The 17,882-nt window shown below is 40.9% G+C and overlaps 1 protein-coding gene across 2 annotated transcripts in view; it reads left to right on the top strand.

Annotated features, from left to right (window-relative positions):
- The window catches only part of DYNC1I1 (dynein cytoplasmic 1 intermediate chain 1), a 542,074-nt gene that overhangs the window by 414,152 nt on the left and 110,040 nt on the right, over nt 1–17,882 (top strand). For both annotated transcript variants that reach the window (XM_040352301.1, XM_040352300.1), the window contains one exon: nt 9,263–9,403. In XM_040352301.1, the coding sequence (XP_040208235.1) occupies nt 9,263–9,403 (141 nt within the window). The remainder of the gene's footprint in view (nt 1–9,262; nt 9,404–17,882) is intronic.

The following is a 17,882-nucleotide window of genomic DNA, read 5'->3' as shown; positions in this document are numbered from 1 at the left end:
ATACTCAGGGTTGATTTCCTTCAACCTAGACTGGACCTGTAGTAATGCACTAATTATCTGAATTTTTTCCTTTTGCCAATTCTGCCAGTGTTTCAAATCTAATAGGTTTTGTGATCTGATTACATGGATAGTATACTTACCATGTTTTTCATTGAACTCTATAAAAGACCCGCACACATACCTGACAATCTTTTTTTTATTTTAATGTAAGAGCCAATGATGCATAAACACTCCCCCTTATCGCCATCCCCATGATTAGAGGGGCACATCGAAACACGTTGGGAGCGTGGCCTGGCTGAAGTCCAGGCTGAGGTTGCCACTATCCATCGATACATTGGATTGCATAGATGTGCGGCCATTGAGAGGATTTCTTACACATCCATTGATCATAGGAGCCGGGATGAGTTCCCTCCCAGACCGGCACTCTCTGCGGTGGATGTCAAAGACTTGTGCCCCTCTTGAGAGCCTGAGCGGTTCACACATTGGGTCTTTTGGGTTCACAGATTAAGATCCCAGCACACATGTGGTCTGGTTGCTGGCAAACCGAACCCCATCTGCTTTCATGTGTTGCTCTCTTGCTGGGCAGATGAGTGAGGTGTTGCTCTTGTCTGGGGTTTTTCTTCTGCAGCTTTTTCGTTAGTGAGGAACCACACTAGAGATGTGCATGATGAAAAATGTGTTTTGTTTCGGATACTTTCGTTAAGTTAATAATTTTGTTTCGCCATATTCATTATGTTAGAATGATTTATTTTCTGAATTTGTTTTGTGGTATATTTGTTATTCTCAAAATTTTAATTTAGTTGAATTTCGAAAGGGGGCTTTAGTCTTTCACTTTTATTATATTCTATTGTATTCTATGCTAATTTATTCTATTGTATTCTTTTATGACAGGGGTAATGAATTAAAATTCACTGAGGTCCGGTCAGCAAAATTTTCTTCCAGCAGGGGTCCGAACATCATGTCATTACCCGTTGCGCCTTTTCGCATGTGCCAAACCGCATGTTGCTGCCGCACTATTTTGGAAAAGACGTCAAGGACGTCTTTCTCCAGTTTTTTTGCGGGCAGTGCAGCCCATTAAAAAGGGCTGACCTACCCACGACATGTGCACCTCATGCACATGTACAGATCTGAACCCATTCTTACATCAGCATCCTCAGTCCCCAGTGCACATCAGAGCCCTCTTGAGGAGTGTCCTCAGGTCCTCCTTTATATCTCCCCCCTCCACAGTAATGTTCTCAGACTTCCTTGACACTAACCCCCCCGCCAGTACTGTCCTTTGCCCCAATTTACATTATCCCCCCTCATTACTATCTTCAGCCCCCTTCACATTACTGTCCTCATTGCCCCCACATCACAGTCCTCAGCCTCCCCCCTGTCATGTCCACATCTCCCACCCTGTAATATCCACATCTCCCCCCATACATCACAGTCCGCTCAGCCTCCCTCCCCCCCCACCCTAATGTCCTTAGCCCACCACATGACAGCCCTCAACAACTCCACTTTAATGTCCTCAGCGAGTTATCTTTTTCCACTTTCCAGACCAGTGTCCTCACTCCCTGTAACTCAGAGGCATAACTAGAACCATCTGGGCCCCGGTGCAGGGAACCATAAAGGCCCCCCTGATCTCTGGACGGGGCCCTTTCCAATGATCATGGTGTCCGTTTTGTCCCATGTGAAAGGGCCCTAAGGGGGAGTTCTGTGGATTGTAATATAAAGGGGAACTCTGATGTAAGGGGTGCTCTGGGAACCGATATAAGGGGGTCTCTACTCACCAAAGCCCTCACTTATATCAGAATCCCCCTTTACATTACAGTCCACGGAGCTCTCCCTTACATTGGTGTGCTCAGAGGCTGGCGAGATAAGAGAAAGCCTCCATCATAGATGGAGGCTTGGGTCAGTGGTGGTGCGCCCGGTCGCTGCCCCCTCTCTCCAACCACCCCCCTCTATCACCAATAGATAGATTCATGCAATGCATGAATCTATCAATGGCCGCCGCCGACACCCCCTATTCTTGGCACTCGCAGTTCCCCCAGCTGTGTTAGAAAAGAGAATGAATATAAGGTAGCATGGAGGAAACCACTGCTGCCCCCCTCCATCCAGAACTGTCCCACCTCCTGCTGTCGGCTCTGTGTGAGGATTACAGAGACGGCAGGGGGAAGAAAAGGCTGCTAAATGGCGGGGGGGCATTGTGCCCACCCGCCCGCCCTACTGAGACAGGGTAAGTGCCGGGCAGACAGCGGTAGGGGGGGCACAGTGTGAGCATTCGATGGGCACAGTGGGAGCGTTCGATGGGCACAGTGGGAGCGTTTGATGGGGCACAGTGGGAGCGTTTGATGGGGCACAGTGGGAGCGTTTGATGGGGCACAGTGGGAGCGTTTGATGGGGCACATTGGCTGCGTTTGATGGTACAGTGAGGCTGCAATTGATGGGGGGGGGGGGGGGGGGGTTTCAGTTTATTTGAGCACCAGCTGCCATTGACTTGGGCAGTGGAGTTCTGCCACTGTGGTCAGCAAGCAGGCCTACTCACCTGTGCTATACATACACATAGGCTGACAGAGCATGCTGGGGCTTGTAGTGCACCATACCAGGGAAATCCCAGCAGGCTGCTGTGTTGGTAGAGGGGTACTGGAGGTGACATAAAACTCTCTCTTCATGACTGACCCACCCGTGAGCTGCTTTCTTTTCAATCACTGAGAGGTTTGAAGGAAGGAAGAAAGGCTGTCCTGGAGAGCTGTGGATCCCCTATTGTGGAGGGTTGCAATCTTTCATCCACTATCTATCTAGCTGCAGGCTGCTGAACTTTCCCTTTGCAAGGCACGGAGCTGCCAGGGATTGGATGTGGGCGGGGCTGCTGGTGCACACAGGAGGAGAAGCTCCTGCTCTCTCTATCTCCTCTCCTGTCCGAGTGTCCGGAGGAGGAGGGGGGTGGGCTGTCAGTGCGAGGTCTTGGCAGTGTGACAGAGAGTAGACGCTCTCTGCTCATAACTGCAGCCAGCAACAATGGAGCGATATCCCGGTCTCCTGAGGGCCCCCCCGCAGTGAGGGAACTACAGAGCCACTGCAACTTTGCCCCCTCACTCACCTTGCATAGACCGAAGATCGGAGGGAGGCACGGCATATCTCCGATGGAGGGCGGGTGTTGTAAGATGATGATTGGTTGCTAAGACTGCCCTTCATCCTAGCAGCCAATCACCTGCTTGTTTACCTCCGGCAACTCCGCCCTGCATCCAGAACTGTCCCGCCTCCTCCTGTCGGCTCTGTGTGAGGATTACAGAGACGGCAGGGGAAAGAAAAGGCTGCTAAATGGCGGTACCGCGGCGGGCCGCATAAGAGAGTGAGGCGGTCCGCATTTGGCCCGCGGTCCGCCATTTAGTGATGCCCGTTTTATGATTTATTCTATTTTGTGTTATGCTTTTGTTACACCGTATTTGCGCAGCGGTCTTACAAGCACACTTTTTTTTGAAAAAAAACACTTTTTTGAATTAAAAAATAAGACAACAATAAATTTTGCCCAATTTTTTTATATATTGTGAAAGATAATGTTACGCCGAGTAAAATGATACCCAACATGTCACGCTTAAAAATTGCGCCCGCTCGGCATGGCGTCAAACTTTTACCCTTAAAAATCTCGATAGGCGACGTTTAAAAAATTCTACAGGGTGCATTTTTTGAGTTACAGAGGAGGTCTAGGGCTGGAATTATTGCTCTCACTCTAACGATCGCGGCGATACCTCACTTGTGTGGTTTGAACACAGTTTTCATATGCGGGCACTACTCACATTTGCGTTCGCTTCTGTGCGTTCGCTCGTCAGGACAGGGCGCTTTAACCACTTAAGCCCCGGACCAATATGCAGCCTAAAGACCCAAGGTGTTTTTACAGTTCGGGACTGCGTCGCTTTAACAGACAATTGCGCGGTCGTGCGACGTGGCTCCCAAACAAAATTGGCGTCCTTTTTTCCCCACAAATAGAGCTTTCTTTTGGTGGTATTTGATCACATCTGCGGTTTTTAGTTTTTGCGCTATAAACAAAAATAGAGCGACAATTTTGAAAAAAATTCAATATTTTTTACTTTTTGCTATAATAAATATCCCCCAAAAACATATATAAAAACATTTTTTTCCCTCAGTTTAGGCCGATACGTATTCTTCGACCTATTTTTAGTAAAAAAAATCGCAATAATCGTTTATCGGTTGGTTTGCGCAAAATTTATAGCGTTTACAAAATAGGGGATAGTTTTATTGCATTTTTTTTTTTATTTTTTTTTTACTACTAATGGCAGTGATCAGCGATTTTTTTCGTGACTGCGACATTATGGCGGACACTTCGGACAATTTTGACACATTTTTGGGACCATTGTCATTTTCACAGCAAAAAATGCATTTAAATTGCATTCTTTATTGTGAAAATGACAGTTGCAGTTTGGGAGTTAACCACAGGTGGCGCTGTAGGAGTTAGGGTGCACCTAGTGTGTGTTTACAACTGTAGGGGGGTGTGGCTGTAGGACTGACGTCATCGATTGTGTCTCCCTATAAAGGGGATGACACGATCGATGCGCCGCCATAGTGAAGCACGGGGAAGCCGTGTTTACATACGGCTCTCCCCATTCTTCAGCTCCGGGGAGCGATCGCGACGGAGCGGCTATAAACAAATAGCCGCGCCCTCGTCCCGGATCGCTCCCCGAGCGAACCCGACCGCCGCATGTAGCGGGGGGGTCCCGATCGGACCCCCCACCCGCTAATAGGCAAGGACGTACATTAACGCCCATGTGCCTGTACGTGCCATATTGTGGATGTACATTTACATGCGGAGGTCGGGAAGTGGTTAAAAACATTTTTTTTTGTTTTCTTATTTATTTTTATTTAGTTTATAATTTTTTACACTGAAATAAAAAAAAAATGTATCACTTTTATTCCTATTACAAGGAATGTAAACATCCCTTGTAATAGAAAAAAGCATGACAGGTCCTCTTAAATATGAGATCTGGGGTCAAAAAGACCTCAGATCTCATATTTAGACTTAAATGCAAAAAAAGAAAAAAAAATTGAAACTGAATACGGAAAGGTAAGTATTCAATTTTGCATTTTCCTGGTGCCTCCATGCCAGCATGCCTATGGGGCCTCCATGACAGCATGCCTATGGGGCCTCCATGAAAGCATACCTATGGGGCGGAGCAACTAACCAAAGGGAAACCTGCCATGGATAGGCACCAGGAAAGTAAAAAAATAACAGAAAGGTAAGTATTCAATTTTCAGTTTTCTGATCCTACTTGGCTGTAGTGATCACACTGATCCAGGTGAGAATACGCCTGCGGGGGAGGGGGTGGGCACCGGTGGTGACACATTTTATTGATGGTATTTGATCGCCACTGAATTTTTATTTTTTATTATATAAATGAAAAAAGACCGAAAATTGGGAAAGAAAACAAACAATATTTTTTACTTTCTGTTATAAAACATATCAAATAAAACATTTAAAAAAATCTAATTTCTTCATACATTTTGGCCAATATGTATTCTACTACATCTTTGTTAAAAAAAAATCCAAATAAGCGTATATTAATTGGTTTTCGTCAAAATTTTAACATCTACAAAGTATGGCATTTGTACTGGAATTAATTTTTTATGCTAGTAATGGCGGTGATCCGTGACTTTTTCCCCGTACGCACTATACGAAAATCGGACGACAGATTCCCTGACTTTTTCCGCTTGTTAGTCGCAAGAAGGAATTGAAGAGGTTACTAAAGTTATGAAAATTCTCGTACGACAGAATAAAAATTCGGAAGTGATGTAATGTGCTTGTCCCAACGGATAATATCGGATGAACTGTCGTGATCGGCTCTCGAAAGCTCTGTACTAACGATCCGATTATGGTATGATCGTGTCGAAAACTGTATTTTTCGGAACAATTTTGGGATCATGTGTACGGGCCAATATAGTGGGACTGTTAGGCCCTGTACACATGACCAGACATGTCCGATGAAAACGGTCCGCGGACCGTTTTTATCGGACATGTCTGCTGGGAGGTTTTGGTCTGATGTGTGTACACACCATCAGACAAAAATCCCCGCGGACAGAGAACGCGGTGACGTAGAAGACACCGACTTAGACACGGAAGTTCAATGCTTCCACGCATGCGTCGAATCAATTCGACGCATGCGCGGGATTTCGGACCGCTGGTTATACGTCATAACCAGCGGACATGTCCGATGAGTCATACTAACCATTGGACATGTCCGACGGACAGCTTTTCAGCGGACAAGTTTCTTAGCATGCTAAGAAACTTTTGTCCGCTGGAAACCTGTCTGCTCGGCCGGAAAACTGTCCGCTAGGCCCTACACACACCCTACACACGGTCGGACATGTTTCAGCGGACATCGTGTGTACGAGGCCATATAGTGTGGTGGACAATCTGACAATAATTGACACTTTATGGGAACTAACTGACACTGACATCTCCAGTGACACCAATACGGGCATACCCTGCTTTACGTACACTCACTTTACGTACGAGTACGGACATACCCGCGGTATACGTAAAGTGCCTCGCAAGTATGGACACTTTGGTGTCTATATTAAATCTTCGTCAGCTTGACATGGAACTGTTCTCGTTTTTTACCATTGGCGTCTATGTTGAATCTTGGTCAGCTTGGCATGGGTCTGTTCTCGTTTTTTACCATTGGCGTCTATGTTAAATCTTGATCAGCTTGACATGACACTATTCTTGGTTTTTACCATTGGCGTCTATGTTAAATCTTGATCAGCTTGACATGACACTATTCTTGGTTTTTACCATTGGCGTCTATGTTGAATCTTGGTCAGCTTGACATGGAACTGTTCTCGTTTTTTACCATTGGTGTCTATGTTGAATCTTGGTCAGCTTGACATGGCACTGCTCCCGAACCATAAGTGACAAAGACACAAAACTTGGGGAGCACTGAGAGGGGACCCGGGAAAGCTTGCCTAGATAATCTACTATGTAGTAATCTGGGGTCCCCTCAACGTACTCCCCAAGTTTGGTGTCCCTGTCACTTATGGTTCGGGAGCAGTGCCATGTCAAGCTGACCAAGATTTCCAATAGAAATGCATTGAGAAGTGAAACAAGGTATTGCTTCACTTTAAGTACATTTTAGTTTTATACATATGCTCTGGTCCCATTGTGTACTTAAAAGTGGGGTATGCCTGTACAGTGATCAGTGCTAATAATATACACTGTCACTGTTCTAATTGAAATTGAAGCCAAATTCCATCTAACATTTTACAAGCAGTTACAGCAAACATTTTTTTTTCCTTTTGAAATAAATGTCTTGCATAAATTACTGATCATTGTAAGCATCCCTGTCAGTGGTTAAATGATCTGTCTCAACCTTCTAACTGCTACATCTGCAAGAGAGCTTGTTCGGTTAAAAAATAACAGACTTACTGGCCAGATCACCAGGTAAAAAAAAGGGAAAGAAAGACAAAAAAATAAAACTAATGCCATATCTAAGACGCAGCAATAAAATAAATGTTTGCTTTTGCGCTTAATACTGCTTTAATTTTAACCACTTAAGACCTGGACCTTTAGGCAGCTAAAGGACCTGGCCAGTTTTTGCGATTCGGCACTGCGTCGGTTTAACAGACAATTGCGCGGTCGTGCGACGTGGGTCCCAAACAAAATTGGCGTCCTTTTTTTCCCACAAATAGAGCTTTCTTTTGGTGGAATTTGATCACCTCTGCGGTTTTTATTTTTTGCGCTATAAACAAAAATAGAGCGACAATTTTGAAAAAAAATGCAATATTTTTAACTTTTTGCTATAATAAATATCCCCCAAAATTTTTTTAAAAAATAGTTTTTCCTCAGTTTATGCCGATACATATTCTTCTACCTATTTTTGGTAAAAAAATCGCAATAAGCGTTTATCGGTTGGTTTGCGCAAAATTTATAGCGTTTACAAAATAGGGGATAGTTTTATTGCATTTTTATAAAAAAAAATTTTTTTACTACTAATGGCGGCGATCAGCGATTTTTTTCATGACTGCGACATTATGGCGGACACTTCGGACAATTTTGACACATTTTTAGGACCATTGTCATTTTCACAGCAAAAAATGCATTAAAAATGCATTGTTTACTGTGAAAATGACAATTGCAGTTTGGGAGTTAACCACAAGGGGGCGCTGATGGGGTTATGTGTGACCTCATGTGTGTTTACAACTGTAGGGGGGTGTGGCTGTAGGTGTGACGTCATCGATTGGGATTCCCTATATAAGGGAACACACGATCGATGACAGCGCCACAGTGAAGAACGGGGAAGCTGCGTTTACACACAGCTCTCCCCGTTCTTCAGCTCCGGGGACCGATCGCGGGACTCCAGCGGCGATCAGGTCCGCGAGTCCCGCGGCCGCGGTCACGGAGCTTCGGACCGGGTCGCGTGCACGCACCCGCGGCCCCACGGCTGGGCTTAAAGGGCAACGTACAGGTACGTTGATGTGCCCAGCCATGCCATTCTGCCGATGTATATCGGCGTGAAAGGGTCCTTAAGTGGTTAAGGGCTCAGTTTTGAGTCTGGAAAGAGAACTGATCTCTTCACATTAGGGTTGATTTACTAAAGTGCAAAATCTGGTGGAGTTGTGCATGGTAGCCAATCGGCTTCTATTTTCATCTTGTTCAATTAAGCTTTGACAAAAAAAAAAACACTGGAAGCGGATTGGTTTATATGCAGAGCTGCACCTGATTTTGCACTCTTCAGTTTTAGTTAATTAACCCAATACAGTTCTCTTCCCACGCAATATTCTAAATAAAGTTCTGAAGAAGTAGAAATCACTTAGGAGTCGCAGCGCACTTGTAACGTTGACCACTAGATGGCGCTCCAAGCCTTCAGCAGGTAGAACCCTGCCATTAAGCTGTCTGTGCTGGCTGCTGGTGCAGAGACAGACTGGTTATCACTTCCAAGTTGATTCATTCGTGCAAAGAGTCTGCATTCTGCCCCTGCACGCATTGCACCTCACTGGCAACCTTGTCTACCTGAACATATCCCAGAATGAGGAGCCCCCCACACCCCCACCCCACTGCCCAGCCTGACCCCCTTCACTTCTCTCCATTGCCAGTGCAGGCAGTGGACAGTTGTTGTGATATTAAAGTCACTGTACACTCTTCTTGGACTTTCATCTTTGCAGTTTTATGACTTTTTTTTTTTTTTAACGTGCAAAGTTTTTAATTAGGCTCCAGACAGCCGGAGGCAGCAGTAGCGCCACTAAGTCGATGCTCTCTCTGCTTTTACAGCACAACAAGCCGCTCTACTCCTTTGAAGACAATGCAGACTATGTCTACGACGTCATGTGGTCACCTCTGCACCCCGCACTGTTCGCCTGTGTGGATGGGATGGGGCGCTTGGATCTCTGGAACCTGAATAATGACACCGAGGTGAGCTACTGCCTCTTTTTAACCCTTTGTGATCGCCCCAGGGGACCTGCCCCACTGGGCCACCTTCGTGCACACATTGCACCTTTGGGGGGGACATATTCTCTAATACTTTTATTATTATTATTATTATTATTATTATTATTAATAATATTTTTACATTATTATTATTATTATTATTTTTATTATTTTGTAACAGTCACAATGCATTAATCCATTTTTCTCATTAACACTACATGCTATATTATATTTATAATATTTTATCTTGCATTGCAATGGGTTTGCATAACCTTTGGATGGAGCAGTTGAATGTAATGTAATTATTTTGTATTTTTCTGGTACCGAGAAAAAACAAAACGTTATAATAAAATGTTATTTGTCACATATATATAGACCGCTCAAGAAATAATTTTTTATTGTTTTTAGCATATTTGGATAACTCAGGGCAGTTTTTAAACATAATTACAATTAATAATGAATGTTGTTATTTTGTACAATTCCTGTGCTAGTATTAAGTGCTATGGTATATTTTGAATACTAGGTATTGTGTTATTTGTTTATATTGTTTTTACTATTTATATATTATCTTTATTATTACAGGAATAAAAAATGTTTTATATATTGTTATTTTCATAACAATGTATATTATTATATTATCATACATGCTTAATATTAATATATTATATTTTATATAATTTAAACATTATATATTTGCATATGTGTTATTATTTATTTATTATTCTGTATTATGTGCCATATAATATCTATTATACCTTATCATTTATCACACTATAAATCATTTTCCTTTCCTGTTTCAGAACATCAAAAAGGGTTCAAAATTGTCTTTCCTGGGATTGGACAAGAACTTAGGAAACTATAAAATGGCCCTGCCCCCCCCCCCCCACCCTTTTCTCTCAGTCCAACCCAACAAAAACCAAGATGGGAGGGAATGTCATGACCACTGCCATGATCCGAAAGGGGAATGGAAAAATTATGCTAGTAATAATTTTCTGTTGTCCTGAGCATCCAAAATGGAAGTGGACATGAATGGGAGATGAGAAGACAATAACCCATTATTGGAAATGTGAGGTGATACAAATGTACTTACTGCTGAAGAAAAGGACAGAAGATCTTAAAAAGCTGTTGGCTTAGTTTGGTGCTCAAATATTAATTTTAATGGTGGATGGAGGTGATTTAGTTCTGTAGCGTTCTAGCAGTTTCTTGTTCTCGGTAGCCCTGAGGCTCTTATCTTACAGTCCACACAACTTGCCCCCTAATTTCTACTAATTTCTCCCAGATTCGTATTTCTTAGGCCTCGTACACATGACCGAGTTTCTCGGCAAAAACCAGCAAGAAACTTGCTGGGAGATATTTTTTTGCCGAGGAAACCGGTCGTGTGTACATTTTCGTGGAGGAAACTGTCGAGAAACTCGACGAGCCAAAAAGAGAGCAAGTTCTCTATTTCCTCGACGGGAATGGAGAAACTTGCCTTGTCGAGTTCCTCGACAGCCTGACAAGGAACTCGACGAGGAAAACGATGTGTTTCGCCCGTCGAGTTCCTCGGTCGTGTGTACGAGGCTTTATTGTTAGCCCTGGAGCACTCTCTTACAGTCTCCAGCATTCCTAGTCTATAGAAGACAGGTTGGAAAGGAAGAGAGGTAGTCATATGCCGCGTACACACGACCATTTTTCGGGTTATAAAAAATGACGTTTTTTAAGGCTCTAGAAAAAACAACGTTTTTTTTTCAACCCGATTATTAAAACAGCCTTGCCTACACAAGATCGTGGAAAAAAAATGCTCTAGCAAAGCGTGGTGACGTACAACACGTATGACGGCACTATAAAGGGGAAGTTCCATTTGGATGGATCCACTCTTGGGGCTGCTTTAGCTGATTTTGTGTTAGTAAAAGACGATTTGCGCTTTTCAGTCTGTTACAGCGTGATGAATGTGCTTATTCCCTTACGAATGCAAGTTTTACCAGAACGAGAGCTCCCGTCTCATAACTTGCTTCTGAGCATGCACGTTTTTTTTCACGTCGTTAAAGCCCACACATGACCATTTTTTACGACGTAAAAAACGACAACCTTAAAAACTACGTAAAAAATTTGAGCATGTTCGAAATTTTTAATGGCCATTTTTTAGATTGTGAAAAATGCACACGATTGTTTTTAATGACATTAAAAAAAACTTTTTTAGAACCCGAAAAACGGTCGTGTGTACGCGGTATCAGGCTCAGCTCACACTGCCTCGACTTGGGATCTGACTTGTGAGACCCCCAAATCACATGACATGTGAAATCCCATGTTAGTCAATAAGAGCTGTCTTTAATTAGCACTACCAAAGTCGCTCCGACTTCAGAAAAGGTTCTTGTACTACTTCAAGGTGACTTCTATGCAACTTCTATTCTATACTTCTAACAAAGTAGTACTCAAGTTGCCAGAAAGTCGCACTGTAGGTCCCGGCAGTGTGAACCGAGCCTAAGGGATACAGCAATACTTTTCATGTTCAAGACCCAACTCCTGGTTGGTAGGAGTCTACTTGTTCAAACATTCCTCAGTCTTCTTCTGTCTGTGAATTGACCTACAGATAAGCCTCATACACACGATCGGACTTCCATCTGCCTTTTCCGTGGATTTTTGTCCGAAGGGGCGTTGGCCGTGAACTTGTTCTGCATACAGACGGCAGAACATTTTCAGCCAACATTCACCAAATCACGTGGTTTCTCAGCTCTTTACCGCCACCCTTCGGGCAACTTCTGCTATTGTTGTCTGATGTTTAGCATTGGTTCTGAGCATGCGTGTTTGTACTTTGGATTTTAGTCCTATTGGACTTGTGTATACACGATCGGATGATCCGACGTAACACATTTGTTGTCAAAAAGTTTAAGAGCATGCACAGCCAACATTTGTCCGTGGAAATTCCGACAACAATTGTCCGATGGAGCGTACAGACGGTCGCATTGCCCAATAAAACACATCCGTCGGACTGTTGTTGTCGGAAAGTCTGATCGTGTGTATGGGCCTTTATACTTTTTTTTTGGACTTAATGAAAGTCAAAAGGGATGAGATTTGACATTCCGATGATAAGTTCTAACCCTATGACTACTAGGCTCTTGCTGCCTTCCATCTTTAGATGCATCTCAGAATTGGCTGGGTCCCTTGGACTGTATTTGCTTATAGAAACATAGAAAAGTGACAGCAGAAAAAGGCGGAATTGTCCATCGAGTCTGCCCATTTTTTTGTTTTTTGGGGGTTTATTTGTTATATTTTTATGACTGAGTATAGATTTATGTTTGTCCCTCCTTTGTTTTTGAATGTGAATTTTATTATTATTAGGCCCAAATTAGAGCTCACCTCTGAACAGCAGCACGAACATGTTTAGAAAGGGCATCCACCTCAGCCATAGAAAGAGCCATAGTTTGGGTACAGTTCTGAAAGTATTTTTCACATTCAATAAGGAGTCCTGTGAGCAGGTGTTCCTTTAGCTAGCATTTCAACCAAGCTTCTAGGCTCTATGGGGTTGATTTACTAAAACTGGAGAGTGCAAAATCTGGTGCAGCTATGCATGGTAGCCAATCATCTTCAAGGGTTTTTTCAAAGCTTAATTGAACAAGCTGAAGTTAGAAGCCGATTGGTTTCCATGCGCAGCTGTACCAGATTTTGCACTCTCCAGTTTTAGTAAATCAACTCCTATATGATATGATTGAGTTAGACCTCATACAGTAGAGAGTCAGTAGGATGCCTCCAACACCATTATTTGTCACTTAAAGTATAACTAAAGGCACAACTTGTTTTTTTTTAGTTTTGGATAGAAAAGAGAGGGATTAGAACACCTGTCAGTTTTTATTGCAGTCTGTGTCCCCGTTATTGAGATTTCCCCTCTTTTTGTGCTGTTTACCATTATCATTGAAAGTGAAAGAAAATCCCAAATATTGGTTTATCCCCAGAAAAGTAATAAAGGGGAAATCTTCCAATGGTACACTAGTTCCGGTGATCTGGGGGTCCCCAAGGGATTCTCACTTCCTGTTATGGGACAGGAAGTGAAGGGAAATCTCCCCAATAGTACACAGATGGCAAAAAAAAGTAAATTGACAGGACCATCCCTTTTTTTTATCCAAAATCAAAAAATAGAGTTTTGCCTATAGTTCTACTTTAAAGCGTAGCTCCATCCAAAAGGGGATGCTCCGCTTATTTGACCCCCGCCGCCACATATGGCACCTTTCGGAGGAGGGGGGAGCGAGTACCTGTTTTTGACAGGTATTCACTCCCACTTCCGACTGACTTTACTGCGGTGAACTAATCCGGAAGTTCGGCCCTCCTCCTTCCCCTGCCACCGGGCTATTCATACAACACAACGCGCTTCCCACAATTGCAGTAGGGAACCCGCTGTGAGGCCACTGCCGGTTTCCCTTACCTGAGTTCTCAGTGGCAGCACCTGAGAGCCGATTGAAAAATCGGCTCGGGTGAAGACACTGCTGGATTTGTGAACTGGTAAGCATCCTAATATTAAAAGTCAGCAGCTACAGTTTTTGTAGCTGCTGACTTTACATTTTTATAGAAGGAGTCTGGATCTCCGCCTTAAACTGTCATCATCACTTACCTTCAAAACTGCTTTCTTACCTAAAAACAACTATAACTTGCATCTCATACTCCCCCCAGCAACTGTCATATCTACTAAAAAGTATTTTAAATAGAAAGCCAATGTCTACTGTTAAACATGTTGGCCATTTTGGACATTGAGAACAAAGGATCTCAGGGTCATACACCAATGAAAGATCATCTTCTGCTTGGCTCGGAATGTGTCTTTCTTGGACTTGAGTAACTGTCTCATGTTGTCAAAACTGCAATGTTTAAACAGGTGCCTTAGTAAATGGAGACACCTAGGGATTCCAACAAAGTATTTGGACAGTCCTACTCACAGTAGCCTGGTATGTTAGAAATGGAGCCAATAATCTAGAGATGGCGTCATTGCCCATAGAAATAAGGTTGCTTTATTTTATTTATTTATTTATTTGCACACAATGTAAAGAAGTACATAAAGTCGAAAAATTCTCACATGTACCGATCACTGTTACAAGATCACTGTGGGGTTGATTTACCAAAACTAGAGGGTGCAATATCTGGTATAACTCTCCATAGAAACCAATTGGCTTCCATTTTTTTTGGTCAGCCTAATTGAACAAGCTAAAGTTGGAAGCCGATTGGCTACCATGCAGAGCTGCACCAGATTTTGCACTCTCCAGTTTTAGTAAATCAACCCCTATGTGGCTTTGTGATTCCACTTGGCATTACTCCAGCAACCTTCTTATTTACAGGAGAAGGCTGGCCATACATAATAATAATATAATTATACAATTATTCTTTAGATTTACCAAATCCATATGATATGAGGTCAACCCTAAACACCTTCAGGTTGTATGCCATCAAACAGGCCCTTGCACTACATTGTCGAATGTAAATACAAAAAAAAATGTGTGGCCTGCTGAAGAGATCCTTGGGTGTGCCCATTTTGATAACCAATGAAAGTTGCCAGTTGCTGTGCCCTACAGTCCTGGGATGTGGGGCCAGGAGTTTGAGAACCCATCTGCTTTGAGATATTGCTTTATTATGGCTCTGAAGGGGCAAAAGGCCAGGCCTGCCTTGGAAATACCAGTAGAGAGGAGAATAAGAGAAAAAACTAATTCTTTCCTCTCACAGGACAGAACTGAGGTGGAGAAGGCTGAGGCCTGCATAGTGATGTAGCTTCCTGTTCACTCCCAGGGATCACCTAACCCATTTCCCATTTATGCCCACTGCTATGTGTATAAACAAAATATATATATATATATATAATTGTATTTTTATTTATTTTTTGACAATATCTTACAGTGATTTATTCGTTTGTCTTACATATTTCTATCTTTTGCTAACACACCACTTGTTTTTAACAGGGTTTTTTTTTTAAAGATTACAAAAAGCTGTATTTCCTTTAACGTTTTTGCTGCTTGTGCTTTTACTGAAGACTATTATATATGTTTTTGTTATATGTGATTTTATAATTAAGGAAATATCTGCCATCGTTCAAGTGTTCAAGAGCTAATTGATAATGATTATGTAACCCAGACATCTCTTTTACCTGTATGAGGAAGAAGGTACACAAGAATAAAACATCTGATTACGTTTAGGATTTAGGCTAAGTTAAGTTAAGCGCTAGTTTTAAGAGGGGGGAAAAAAATATTTAAAAATTGTTTTCTAGTTACTACTTTTTGGACGAAGACATTAAAATATTTTATGTTGTAGTAACCAATTTTAAACTAGGATGTGGAAATAATATATTTAATCTTTATATAGTTAAAATATGTTTTCTGTATTTTTAAAAGCTGTATTGGTGCAAATTTATTAATATTTTGCTAACAGCTAAAATTTGATTAATAGGCTTTTTTTCTTTTTATTCTTTCATGGCCATATTTTAAAATCGAAGTGACACAGTGTAAGCATTTGACTTACATCTGAATGTTATTTATGAACAGAATTATTTTGTCAAAATGACAGATACTTGTATAAATTGTTGGCACACTCTGAAACTCTGCATAATCTGTCAGCATTTTTTTTTAATCTTTACGGATACTTTAAACAAAGGTTAAAATACAAACAATTTACTTTGATATAACTTCTGTAAGGTTTTACAACTTTGTGTTTGTTTTTTTGTTTTTTCTTCAGTAGCGACAGGTAAGAAGACAGTTATGTATCTTAAATGAGACACTGTTTGAAGTGTTTTAAGCAGGAAGTACAGCAGCCTTCTTAATTAGGGAGACTACAGCTGGAGGATATGTGGAAAGGCAACTGACTTCTTTTTTTTTTTTTCATGTAGCTAACCTTGTCCTTTAGGTATATCATTAGACTCAAAGTACTTTGTGCGCTGGCAAAAAAAAAATACTTGCTAAAATTTTATATCTAATTTATAATACCGAAAAGGATTTGCAGATTTAGAAAAAAAAATAAACGCACACCTAATATATGGGGAAATTGGTGTAATATACAGCTTTAAACCATGGAATTTTTCAAATAAATATTAATGATCAATGAGAGGAAAACTTGTTTGGATTATAGTTATTAAACACAGGATATATTAATTTTTATCACCATTTTAATGACAAATTTTATGGTAGTCGTTTAAATAAATATATTACTAAAGGTTCTTTTTTTAACTGTACATAATACATTATTAGTATTTTGAATTAGATATGTTTGCAAATGTATTGGAAATGATTGTTTATAAAAATGTGTTAATTTTGTTTAAAATTTATGACTGTTTAGACCCTAAAAACTTTAAGGTCTGGGGCTTATACTTAGGAGTTTCTTGTTTTTTCGAGTCGTGATTCACTAAGTTTACAGATAAGTACTGTATGTGTGCTTCTAAACAAAGGACAAGTATACCTATTAAATACTTATTAAGGGCATTGTAAACCTGCATGAATTTCAAAACAGAATTAATATAAAGGCGAGTTGAATAATTTTCTTCATTTTTTGCACACTAAAATAAAAAAACAGACTGTTCTTCATAGACTCCATAGTTTACATGACATGTTTTAAGTTATTAAATTACTACTGTATGTCTAAATTTTCTAAATAATAAGGTTTCAGATAATGTAATTTTCTGAGGTTTTATGGTAACTGATTATGGTCTTATGATGGAGAGGCAGGCACATAATCAAAAAAGTATTGCCAGCGAAACATATTTATTTATTTATTTACGTAATTGGCTAAAATAACCATGTGACAACCCATCCAGTACAAATAGAGGGTTCAGTAACAAAATATCTTCAATCACATTTGCAAGACATCTTTTTAAGCTTTTTAAACTCAACCACGTTAAAGACGAACTGAAAATAAAAAAAATAATTGAATAGTGTTTCTTGCTTTCAGTTGCCTTATATATATATATAATATTTATAGAAAAATAAAAAATGGTGGGGTTGTTTTACTATAACTGGATCGTGCAAAATCTGGTGTAGCTCTGCAAAGAAGCCAATCAGCTTTCAGGGTTTATTGTCAAAGCTTAATTGAACAAGCTGAAGTTAGGAGCCGATTGGCAGCTGTGTAGAGCTGCACTGGATTTTGCACAATCCAGTTATTGTAAAACAACCCCACCATTTTTTGTTTCTTATAAAAAAAAAATATATATATATATATATATATATATATATATATATATATATATATATATATATATATATATAAATATATAAAACAGGCAACTTAAGGCAAATAACAATTATTTTTTTATTTTCAGTTCATTTTTAACGTGGTTGAGTTTAAAAAGCTTAAAAAGATGTCTTGCAAATGTGATTGAAGATATTTTGTTACTGAACCCTCTATTTGTACTGGATGGTTTGTCACATGGTTATTTTAGCCAATCAACCCGATGTGTTGTAGTAAGAAAAAAAATTGAGCTTAAAAAAAAAATATATATATATATATATATGCTATGTTTTATTAAGTA

Source organism: Rana temporaria, chromosome 5 (genome assembly GCF_905171775.1).
Source record: "Rana temporaria chromosome 5, aRanTem1.1, whole genome shotgun sequence".
In the NCBI taxonomy this organism is placed as follows: domain Eukaryota; kingdom Metazoa; phylum Chordata; class Amphibia; order Anura; family Ranidae; genus Rana; species Rana temporaria.
This window is presented reverse-complemented; position numbering and strand designations above follow the sequence as displayed.